This window comes from Bombina bombina, chromosome 5, assembly GCF_027579735.1.
Source record: "Bombina bombina isolate aBomBom1 chromosome 5, aBomBom1.pri, whole genome shotgun sequence".
Classification (NCBI taxonomy): domain Eukaryota; kingdom Metazoa; phylum Chordata; class Amphibia; order Anura; family Bombinatoridae; genus Bombina; species Bombina bombina.
Window position 1 is genome coordinate 346,501,635 of NC_069503.1, and position 12,610 is coordinate 346,514,244.

At 41.4% G+C, this 12,610-nt stretch overlaps 1 protein-coding gene across 2 annotated transcripts in view; it reads left to right on the top strand.

Annotated features, from left to right (window-relative positions):
- KLHL7 (kelch like family member 7) overlaps window positions 1-12,610 on the top strand; it is a 610,555-nt gene that overhangs the window by 245,714 nt on the left and 352,231 nt on the right. For both annotated transcript variants that reach the window (XM_053714142.1, XM_053714143.1), the window contains 2 exons: window positions 5,215-5,308; window positions 5,605-5,729. In XM_053714142.1, the coding sequence (XP_053570117.1) occupies window positions 5,215-5,308; window positions 5,605-5,729 (219 nt within the window). The remainder of the gene's footprint in view (window positions 1-5,214; window positions 5,309-5,604; window positions 5,730-12,610) is intronic.

Genomic DNA, 12,610 nt, shown 5'->3' on the forward strand with positions numbered 1-12,610 from the left:
TTCCCTTCTTGGGGACTCTTATAGATTCTGTAGAAATGAAGATTTACCTGACAGAAGACAGGTTAACAAAGGTTCAAAATGCATGCCGTGTCCTTCATTCCATTCAACACCCGTCAGTAGCTCAATGCATGGAGGTGATCGGCTTAATGGTAGCAGCAATGGACATAGTACCCTTTGCACGCCTACATCTCAGACCGCTGCTATTGTGCATGCTAAGTCAGTGGAATGGGGATTACTCAGACTTGTCCCCTACTCTGAATCTGGATCAAGAGACCAGAAATTCTCTTCTATGGTGGCTTTCTCGGCCACATCTGTCAAGGGGGATGCCATTCAGCAGGCCGGACTGGACAATTGTAACAACAGACGCCAGCCTACTAGGTTGGGGCGCTGTCTGGAATTCTCTGAAGGCTCAGGGACAATGGAATCAGGAGGAGAGTCTCCTACCAATAAACATTCTGGAATTGAGAGCAGTTCTCAATGCCCTTCTGGCTTGGCCCCAGTTAACAACTCGGGGGTTCATCAGGTTTCAGTCGGACAACATCACGACTGTAGCTTACATCAACCATCAGGGAGGGACAAGAAGCTCCCTAGCAATGATGGAAGTATCAAAGATAATTCGCTGGGCAGAGTCTCACTCTTGCCACCTGTCAGCAATCCACATCCCGGGAGTGGAGAACTGGGAGGCGGATTTCTTAAGTCGTCAGACTTTTCATCCGGGGGAGTGGGAACTTCATCCGGAGGTCTTTGCCCAAATACTTCGACGTTGGGGCAAACCAGAGATAGATCTCATGGCGTCTCGACAGAACGCCAAGCTTCCTCGTTACGGGTCCAGATCCAGGGATCCGGGAGCGGTTCTGATAGATGCTTTGACAGCACCTTGGACCTTCGGGATGGCTTATGTGTTTCCACCCTTCCCGATGCTTCCTCGATTGATTGCCAGAATCAAACAGGAGAGAGCATCAGTGATTCTAATAGCGCCTGCATGGCCACGCAGGACTTGGTATGCAGATCTAGTGGACATGTCATCCTGTCCACCTTGGTCGCTACCTCTGAAACAGGACCTTCTGATCCAGGGTCCCTTCAAACATCAAAATCTAATTTCTCTGAAGCTGACTGCTTGGAAATTGAACGCTTGATTTTATCAAAACGTGGTTTTTCTGAGTCAGTTATTGATACCTTAATACAGGCTAGGAAGCCTGTTACCAGAAAGATTTACCATAAGATATGGCGCAAATACTTATATTGGTGCGAATCCAAGAGTTACTCATGGAGTAAGGTTAGGATTCCGAGGATATTGTCTTTTCTACAAGAAGGTTTAGAAAAGGGTTTATCCGCTAGTTCCTTAAAGGGACAGATTTCAGCTCTGTCCATTCTTTTACACAAACGTCTGTCAGAAGTTCCGGACGTTCAAGCTTTTTGTCAGGCTTTAGCTAGGATAAAGCCTGTGTTTAAAACTGTTGCTCCACCATGGAGTTTGAACTTAGTTCTTAATGTTTTACAGGGGGTTCCGTTTGTACCCCTTCATTCCATTGATATCAAGTTGTTATCTTGGAAAGTTCTGTTTTTAATGGCGATTTCCTCGGCTCGAAGAGTCTCTGAGTTATCTGCCTTACATTGTGATTCTCCTTATCTGATTTTTCATTCAGACAAGGTAGTTCTGCGTACTAAACCTGGGTTCCTACCTAAGGTGGTCACTAACAGGAATATCAATCAAGAGATTGTGGTTCCATCTTTGTGTCCTAATCCTTCTTCGAAAAAGGAACGTCTGCTACACAATCTAGATGTAGTCCGTGCCCTGAAATTTTATCTACAGGCAACTAAGGATTTTCGACAAACGTCTTCCCTGTTTGTCGTTTATTCTGGTCAGAGGAGAGGTCAAAAAGCTTCGGCTACCTCTCTCTCCTTTTGGCTTCGTAGCATAATACGGTTAGCCTATGAGACTGCTGGACAGCAGCCTCCTGAAAGAATTACAGCACATTCTACTAGAGCTGTGGCTTCCACTTGGGCCTTTAAGAATGAGGCTTCTGTTGAACAGATTTGCAAGGCTGCAACTTGGTCTTCTCTTCATACTTTTTCCAAATTTTACAAATTTGACACTTTTGCTTCTTCGGAGGCTGTTTTTGGGAGAAAGGTTCTTCAGGCAGTGGTTCCTTCCGTATAAAGAGCCTGCCTGTCCCTCCCGTCATCCGTGTACTTTAGCTTTGGTATTGGTATCCCATAAGTAATGGATGATCCGTGGACTGGATACACTTAACAAGAGAAAACATAATTTATGCTTACCTGATAAATTTATTTCTCTTGTAGTGTATCCAGTCCACGGCCCGCCCTGTCACTTTAAGGCAGGTAATTTTTCCATTAAACTACAGTCACCACTGCACCCTATGGTTTTCCTTTCTCTGCATGTTTTCGGTCGAATGACTGGTAATGGCAGTTAGGGGAGGAGCTATATAGCAGCTCTGCTGGGTGAATCCTCTTGCACTTCCTGTTGGGGAGGAGTTAATATCCCATAAGTAATGGATGATCCGTGGACTGGATACACTACAAGAGAAATAAATTTATCAGGTAAGCATAAATTATGTTTTATGCTTACCTGATAAATTCCTTTCTCCTGTAGTGTGGTCAGTCCACGGCCCGCCCTGTTTTTATGGCAGGTCTAAATTTTTAAATAATACTCCAGTCACCACTGCACCCTTTGGCTTCTCCTTTCTCGTTGGTTCTCGGTCGAATGACTGGGTGTGAGCTATATAGCAGCTATGCTGGGTGATCCTCTTGCACTTCCTACTGGGGAGGAGTTAATATCCCAGAAGTAATGATGACCCGTGGACTGACCACACTACAGGAGAAAGGAATTTATCAGGTAAGCATAAATTATGTTTTTGATTGATTATTTATCCAATGGGTTTACAGGATATAGTTCTAATTGCCTCTCTCTTAAATCTCACACTCCTAAGATACTGTGCAAGGTCAAAAGAATCCTAGGTTTGAAAGCCTAGTTTTGGAGATTTATTTGATTGTCATTTAATCTTTAATGCAGGCCAGAAAGCCTGTAACACAAGAGACTTGACACAAGATTAGAAGACATACTTTAAATGGCATTTTTCCAGAGGGTGTTCTTGGTATCTTTTTTTAAAATTCCTAGAATCCTTCAGTTTCCAGGATGCCCTGGTCAAGGGTTTGTCACTATTTTCTGCCTTATCTTTTTTTCATAAGAAGTTGGCTAAACTTCCTGATGATTCAGATTTTAGTTTAGGCATTAGTTAGAATTAGGCTACTGATGGAACCTATTTCTCCACCATGGACTCTGAACATATCTATATATTACAAGGTTTTTCTCTTGAACCTCTACATTGCATTGCTATATTCTATTAATTGGGAAAATACTATTTCTTTTAGCAATATCTTATATTTCTAAATTGTGTCTGTGATTCTACATTTCACACTATTTCAAGGTGAAGGCTATTATTTTGTACTAAATATGATTTTCTTCCTAAAGGAAAATAACAATTGGATGTGGTTGTTCCTTCATTGTGTTCAGATCCTACTAAATCTTGGTAGCAGATATTACATAATCTGATTATAATAAACACTTTGCAGTTATATCTCCAAGCAACTATAGATTTCACTCAAACTTCTAGTTTGTTTTTCACTTCTAAATCTAGTAAGGGGCAGAAAGCTACTTAGGTTGTGTTTCCTCTTAACTCATAAGAAGGGATTTAAGACTTTCTTAAAGGTTGGAAGGTCACCTTTCTAAGAGCATTTTACAGCATTACAACTCTGGCTAGTAGCAACTGGGTGTAACCACCAGCATGAAGTATGTGTTGCTAAGTGGCTACATAATAATGCCCTGGACCAGGGGTTTGATCTGTGGTTTGACTTGGGTATAGGGCTTCTAGAGAGTCTGCAGAGCCATTGGCATCCAATCTGAGGTTTAATGTCGCTATGGGCTGAAGTTAGATATAGGTATGTGGCTAACCCACCCCTGAACCAGTTTCAGACCTATTTTGAACATAACCATTTCTAAATTTAGTAAATGGCCCTGTTGTTCCAAGCTAATAATGACTTTGTGCATTGTGGGTTATTTTACAGGTATGCTGATATTTTTATGGTGGCTAATTATTGGGGCCGGACTGTTAGCCGACGGACATTTGGCTGACGAATAATAGTCTGACACACAAGTGGCTGTCAGATAATAGTCTGGCCACAAGATACTGTAGATAGATTAGATAAATAGGTTTGATAGATAGATAGATTTGATAGATAATTTACCAGACAGAGAATTACAAGACGTGCGGGCTGGGACCCATGGCTAGGTTCCCAGAGGTGTTTGCGGCGCCCGAGGCTCTGATTAGAACAGAGCACTCTGGAGCGTATCTGCCCTCGGCCAAACTCAGAACATGCTTTGGCATTCTGTCTCAGCCAAATGTCCGTCGGCATTTTGTCAGAGCACCGCTAATTATAGCTGCTATGGTTTATCCATATCAGTGGAAGGATTAAATTATGACTCTTTGGCATTAGCATGGACTTTGCTAGTTTAGTTGAATATCCTTTTTTACTGCATTGTGACTATTTAAAGTGATAAAAGGATATGTTAAATAAATGTCATATTCAACAGAAGGCAAAAAAGTTAGTCTACTGCAAAATTGTTATTGTTTAAAAAGATCGATATTCCCTTTATTACCCATTCCCCAGTTTTGCATAACCGACACGGTTATATTAATATAATTTTTACCTCTGATTCTAAGTCTCTTCTGACAGTCCCCTTATCACATGGCTATTTATTATCTATTGACTTGAATTTTAGCCAATTGGTGCAGTGTCATGCACAACTCCACTGGAGAGAGCACAAGTGTCTATATGGCCCACATGAATTAGCAGTGTCTTGTAAAAAGCTAATAAAAAGGCATGTGATCAGAGGCTATCTGTAGTGGTTTAGGAACAGGCAGAAATTTAGAGGTTTAAATGTTGTAAAGTATATTAATATAACAATGTTGGTTGTGCAAAGCTGGGAAATGGGTAGTAAAGGCGTTATTTATCTTTTTAAACAATAACAATTTTGGTGTAGACTGTCCCTTTAAGGTTGATTACAAAGTTTGAGCATTATAGAAAAGTAAGTTTAAAAATAAAGCTATATACAAGATACATACGCCTTTTATTTCATACTGTTTAGCTGCAATGCAGACGTTTAACTATTATACTTTTTTCTTTCTCATTTAGCAAATATGCTTGAATCTAAGTCATTTGAGGTGGAGCTGAAAGATGCTGAACCTGATATTATAGAACAGCTGGTGGAATTTGCCTATACTGCAAGGTACTATCGTACTTCACAACCATTTATATTTTTTACAATAATAAAACTTTCATTTTTTTCTACTATTCACATAAAAAATAAAGGCGCAATGTACTAGGAATTAATATAGTCCTAGGTTTTTCAAGTGTAAAAATGTTTTAAATAAATGGGTGGAGTTTCACAGATAGGGGAGAGGGTTTTTTGTCAGAGCATAGTTTGTACAGTTACACATTTTTCATATGGAAACTGGGACATAAGTACAAGAACTAAGGAAAGAATTGTAACTGAAAAGTTTAACTTTTTTATTTAATTTGCAGAATTTCAGTAAATAGCAACAATGTTCAGTCCTTGTTAGATGCAGCAAATCAGTACCAGATTGAACCAGTAAAGAGGATGTGTGTTGATTTTCTAAAGGAACAAGTTGATGCTTCAAACTGTTTAGGTAAGGTTTAGAATTATTTGTGTGCTTTTTTTAAAACTGTTTTAATGAAGAAAAAAAATCTTATTCATAGATTTTAGCAATATTGTTTCTTTCATACGTGTGGCGAGAATCCACGATTCATAAACTGGTAAATGTTTTGTCTTTGCCCCCGCTGGAGGAAGGTGAAGAATGAAGATGTGCATATTTCTTTCCTATGGCATGGAGAGTCCACAATGTCATTCCAACTACTAGTGGGATATTCAACTCCTGGCCAGCAGGAGGAGGCAAAGAGCACCCCAGCAAAGCTGTTAAGTGTAATTTCCCTTACCCATAATCCCCAGTCATTCTCTTTCCCTTTGTCAATGAAGGATGTGCGAAGTTGGTGTCTGAAGATATTTTATCCTTTTATGGGTACTTTTCCCTGCAAGCAAGGATTGGGGTCTAGCTGTGTCCATGTCAATCTCTTAAGTAAGAGTAGTGGTGGCATTTAGCAGTTAAAAGGTGGCGAGGTAGTCGTTGCTTTACTTTTAACATTTTGCTACCCCTTTGTAGAAAGCCAGAGTTGGTTACTCTGTTCTTTCCTCTCCTACAGGTCCATGACAGGGAGCAAAGTACCTGTCACACCTAAGTAGCAGCATCTGTCCTGCGGCTGTATCTAAGATAAGTGCCTTTGCCTTCTAGGTACTGAGGGACAGCAGCACTTAAGAGGTTAATCCTCATACGGATCCATTTTGGGACATAGATATCCTTATTAGTTAAGGATACATATTATGGACAGATTATGGCACATTTTGGGACATAGATATCCTTATATACATAAATACATCTTATGATTATGGCACTGTATGGGTTAAAAAGGGTTTTCAGTGAGAGACTTAAGGTTTATTCATTTGGCTGATGGGACTTAAAGGATTTTTCCTTTATTGTGAAGTTGCAGCATTCTGATTAGGCAGTGGAATACAAGACACTATATTAGAGGCTTTATTATGACAGACATGTTTAGATCAGTTCAGAGAGGCTTATTGACATGTTTAAGATAACGGTAGAGGAAAAGTGTTAAATTTTTCGTGCTCTTTTAAGTGGCACAGTTATTTTTTCGATTCATTCACATGACGCCCGCACTTCCGTTATATCGGAGTGGAGCTTAGTGAGCTTGTAATGCGTTGGGGATCACTGTCGGCTTTGCGATTTGACATTTCTCTTCAAACAGATCGTTTGTAATAAGTGGAGATACTTGCAGGAGAGTTTCGCTTCCTCTGACTAGTGGGGTGTCAATTCTGTCCAGTAGGAGCCTCAGGCAATTTGAGGTTGCTTTGTAGGATTCGCTTTTTTTTTTGCTCTCTGATGTTTTAATGATGTATTTTTCTACTAAAATTGGAAAATTATTTTATTTTCCTCTAATATTTAGAAGCTGAATTCTGTAGTTATGGATTCAGAATTATCTGTCTGTAGATAAATGCTTACTATGTTTAGAGACTCAAATTGTTCTGCCAATGCAATTTAGTTCCTTATGCTTATCTAAAACTTTAAAATTTAAAGACAAATTTACTCCCTTCTGAGCCAAATGTCTCTCAGGATAATGCTGTGCATGACATGCCTCAGCTTTCTCCTCAAACTTCCCAAGCCTTAATTGTTTTTTCCTACTGTGCCTTCTGTGTCCTCTCATCCACCTGGGGGTGTTTATTTACCTGGTGATTTTGCCACTCAGATTACTTCTGCAGTATCGGCGGCTTTGTCAGCTTTCCCTTCTTCGTGTAAGCGTAAGAGGAAATCTAAACATTTGCCTGCTTGTAAGGCTTCTGACCTCTCTAAGTCTGCATTGGTCAACCTTTCTCAATTGTCTGATGAGGAGAATACTTCAGTAGCTTCTGAAGGTGAAATCTAAGACTCTGACACTTTAGCAGAAAAATCTTCAGAATCTGAAGAGGTTAATTTTAGATTTAAGCTTGAATACCTCCGGTTACTACTGAAGGCGGTTCTAGCTACTTTGGACGACTCTGAACCTTCGGTTGCGGTCAACCCCACAAAGTCTTCTAAACTGGATAGAGTTTATGATTCTCCATCTTCTGAGGATGCTTTTCCTATTCCAAAGAAGATGTCTGAAATTATAGCTCAGGAATGGGCTAACCCAGGGGTTCCTTTTTCCCCTTCACCTGTTTTTAAAAAAAATGTTTTCTGTTACTGACTCTATTCGTGACTCATGGCGCACTATGCCTAAAGTAGAAGGGGCTATTTCTTCTTGCTAAAAGAACTACTATTCCTATAGAGGATAGTTGCTCTTTTAAGTATCCAATGGATAAGAACCTAGAGGCTTACTTAAAAAAAGATGTATATCCATCAAGGATTACAGTGGCAACCTGCGACGAGTATTGCCACAGTTGCGCGAGCAGCATCTTATTGGTGCGATGCCCTGTCTGATCTCATTTCAGAAGAGACTATGGTAGATGAGATCCAAGATAGGATCAAATCTCTTAAACTGGCCAATACCTTTATCTGTGATGCCAACATGCAGATAATTAGACTGGGAGCTAAGATGTCTAGCTTCACTGTGCTAGCCCGCAGAGCTCTGTGGTTAAAATCTTGGTCGGCTGATGTTTCTTCAAAGGCCAAGTTTTTAGCTTTACCTTATAAGGGTAAAAAACAGTTTGGACCTGGTCTGGCGGAAATAATTTCAGAGATTACGGGTAGAAAGGGATCTTTCCATCCTCAGGACAAGAAGAATAGACCTAGGGGTCGACAGCGTTCTAATTTTCATTCATTTTGCAACTTTAAAGGACAGAAGTCCTCCTCTTCCTCTTCTAAACCAGACCAATCCAGGTCCACTTATAAATCCCATCAGCCCTGGAACAAGAGAAAACAAAAAGCCTTCCGCTGACTCTAAATCAGCATGAAGGGTCCGCCCCGATCAGAGTTTGGATCAGGTGGTGGGCAGGCTTTCTCTTTTTCGAAATGGCTTGGTTATGCGATGTCCCAAATCCATGGGCTGCGGACATAGTATCCCAGGGTTACAAAATAGGATTCAAGTCTTGCCCTCCAAGGGGCGGATTTCTCCTGTTAAGACTATCCTCAAACCAGGTGAAGAGGTAGGCCTTCTTAAATTGCGTAAAGGACCTATCCTTCATGGGAGTTATTGTACCAGTCCCAGAACAAGGTCTAGGATTCTATTCAAATCTATTTGTGGTTCCCAAAAAGGAGGAAACTTTTCGTCCCATCCTAGATCTAAAGTGTCTCATCAAATTCCTAAGGGTTCCGTCCTTCAAGATGGAAACTTTTAGTTCCATTTTTCCATTGGTCAAGGAATGTCAGTTCATGACGACCATAGACCTGAAGGACGCGTATTTACACGTTCCTATTCACAGGGATCATTACCAGTTTCTAAGGTTTGCCTTTCTGGACATGCATTTCCAGTTTATTGTCCTTCCGTTTGGTCTTGCCACAGCTCCCAGAATATTCACAAAGGTTCTGGGAGCCCTATTGCGGGGGATCAGATCCCAGGAAATTGCTGTTGCGCCTTATCTAGACGGCATCTTGGTTCAGGTGTCATCTTTTTAACTAGCAAAATCTCATACAGAGATGTTGTTGTCTTTTCTATGTTCCCACGGGGGGAAGGTGAATCTGGAAAAGAGTTCTCTAGTTCCAACTACAAAAGTGTGTTTCCTAGGGACAATTATAGATTCCCTGTCCATGAAGATTTTCCTGACAGAGGTCAGAAAATCAAACTTCTTGCCTTTCCCTCCAGTCTGCTTTTCATCCATCAGTGGCTCAAAGCATGGAGGTGATTGGTCTGATGGTGGCTTTCATGGGCATCGTTACTTTTGATCAGTTCCATCTGCGACCGCAGCAGTTTAGCATGCTCTATCAATGGAACGGAGACCATTCAGATTTATCACAGAGGATAAGTCTGGACCCCCTAACAAGAGACTCTCTCTTAGTGAATTTCACAGGAACATCTGTCTCGGAACACTTGCTTCCTGAGACCTTCCTGGGTGATTGTGACTACAGACGCCAGCCTGTCAGGCTGGGGAGCTGTTTAGGGTTCTCTGAAGTCTCAGGGCCTGTGGTCTCGGGAAGAGTCTTCTCTTCCCATAAACATCTTGGAGTTGATAGCATTCTTCAATGACTTGACAGCGTAGCCTCAATTATCTTTAGTTCGGTTTTTCATATTCCAGTCGGACATCACCTCAGTGGCTTGCATCAACCACCAGGGAGGAACTAAGAGTTCTTTGGCCATGAAGGAGGGGACTCGCATTCTGCAGTGGGCGGAAGCTCAAGTATGTCTCCTATCTGCCATCCACATTCCAGGAGTGGACAATTGGGAGGCAGATTTTCTGAGCAGACAGACCTTTCATCCCAGGGAGTGGGCTCTCCATCCGGAAGTGTTCTCCAGGATAACCCTCAGGTGGGGGGTTCCGGAATTGGATCTAATGGCGTCTCCTCAAAACGCCACGCTTCCAAAGTATGGTTCAAGGTCAAGAGATCCTCAGGCCGCCCTGATAGATGCTCTGGTGGTCCCTTGGGATTGCGGGCAAGCATACCTGTTTCCTCCGTTTGCTTTCCTTCCACAAGTCATTTCTTGTATCAAGCAGGAGAGAACGTCTGTGATTGAAATAGCTCCTGTCTGGCCTTGCAGGATCTGGTTTGCGGATCTGGTGAAGATGTCATCTATTCCACCTTGGAGGTTACCTCTGAGGAAAGACCTTCTAATTCAGGGTCCTTTCCTCCATCTAAATCTAGATTCTCTGAAGCTGTTGGGAGATTGAACGCCTAGTCCTGTCTAGGCAGGGTGAGGATTCCCCTGGAGAATGGTTTGTCAGTCAGTACTCTGAAAGGTCAAATTTCTGCTCTGTCTATCCTTTTGCACAAACGTCTGGCAGAATTACCAGATGTTCAAGCTTTTGTTCAGGCCCTGGTCAGAATCAGGCCTCTGTTTAAACCTGTTGCTCCTCCTTGGAGCCTTAACCTAGTTCTTAAAGTTTTGCAGCAGGCTCCATTTAAGTTGATGCATGTAATTGATATAAAATTGTTATTTTGGAAGGTTTTGTTTCTTCTTGCTATTTCTTTCGCTTGCAGAGTTTCTGAGATTTCAACTGTGCAGTGTGACTCCCCGTACCTTATTTTTAATGCAGATAAGGCGGTCCTTCGTACTAAATTGGGGTTTCTCCCTAAGGTGGTGTCGGATCAACACCACCTTAGGGGTGGTGTCAATCCTTCTCATCCTAATCCTTCTTCTCATAAGGAACGTCTTTTGCTTAACTTGGATGTTGTGCGTGCTCTAAAATTTTACTTACAAGCTACTAAGGATTTGTTGTTTTCTCTACAAAGTGTAAGGGTCAGAAGGCCACTTTTACTACTCTTTCCCTCTGGTTGAGAAGTATGATTCTTCTTGCTTATGAGACTGCTGGACAGCAGCCTCCTGAAAGAATTACGGCTCATTCCTCTAGGGCTGTCTCCTCTTCTTAGGCTTTCAAAAATAAAGCTTTTGTGGAACAGATTTGCAAGGCGGCAACATGGTCCTCTTTGCATACTTTTTTCAAAATTCTACAAATTTGATACTTTTGCCTCAGCTGATGCCTCTTTTGTATGTATGCTTACCTGATTATTTTTTTTTTTTTTTCTTTCCGGGCGTGGGATATGGGTAAGCTTTGCTGGGTTGCTGTCTTTGCCTTCACCTGCTCACCAGGAGTTGAATATTACACTAGTATTTGGAATGACAATGTGGACTCTCCATGCCCAAAAGGAAAGAAATTTATCAGATAAGCATAAATTTAATTTCTCCAACATTGGTGTGTCCGGTCCACGGCTTCATCCTTACTTGTGGGATATTCTCTTCCCCTACAGGAAATGGCAAAGAGAGCACCCAGCAAGAGCTGTCCATATAGCCCCCCCTCTGGCTCCGCCCCCAGTCATTCTCTTTGCCGCTCTGAACAAGTAGCATCTCCACAGGGATGGTAAAGAGCATGTGGTGTTAGTTGTAGTTTTTTATTTCTTCTATCAAGAGTTTGTTATTTTAAAATAGTGCCGGTTTGTACTATTTACTCTACAACAGAAAATGAAGAAGATTTCTGTTAAAGAGGAGTATGATTTTAGCAGTAGTAACTAAAATCTGTTGCTGTTCCCACGCAGGGCTGTTGAAACCAGAGATCTTCAGTTGGGGGGAACAGTTTGCAGGCTTATCTGCTGCAGGTATGATCAGTCATATTTCTAACAAGACATGTTAATGCTAGAAGACTGTCAGTTTTCCCTTAAGGGGTAAGTAAGCCATTTTCTTAGACTTATAACAGATTAAGGCTTATTATTGGGCTCTATACTGGTTGACACTATTGTGGGCTAAATCGATTGATTTATTTCATGTTTTAGAGTGTTTTTGTGTAAGTAAAAGCACTTTTGGGAACGTTTTTATTCGCCTGGCATTTAGTTAGACTACTATTTCAGTCAGAAAGGCCCCTTCACTCTGGTATGCAGAGGAAGGAGGCCCCGTTTTCGCGCCTCAATTGCGCAGTTTACTTCCATGGCAGTGCATGCAGCTTCATGTGAGGGGTCCTGTGGCTACAAAAACGGACTCAGGAAGGTTTATTTCAGTGCTGAATAACTCTCAGGGAAGGTAAAGAGCCGCAGCAAGGCTGTGGCTGTGATTGTAGTGTACTAAAATTGTTAATTTGAACAAATAGCTCCGGTTTGCTCATTTTAAGGGTTGAAACTTGGTGTGCAATACTTTCAAGGCATTAGGACTCTGGGGTAAAAATTTTGTAAAAATCGGACATTGCCTTCATTGTTTTTCAAAATATCAGAAATAAAGTGTGCCTGTTTATTATTTAAAGGGACAGTAACGCTTTTCTTTAAAAACGCTTTTATTGCATTATTAGCCTGCCAAAGTCTGTCTAACATGTCTATACCTTCAGATG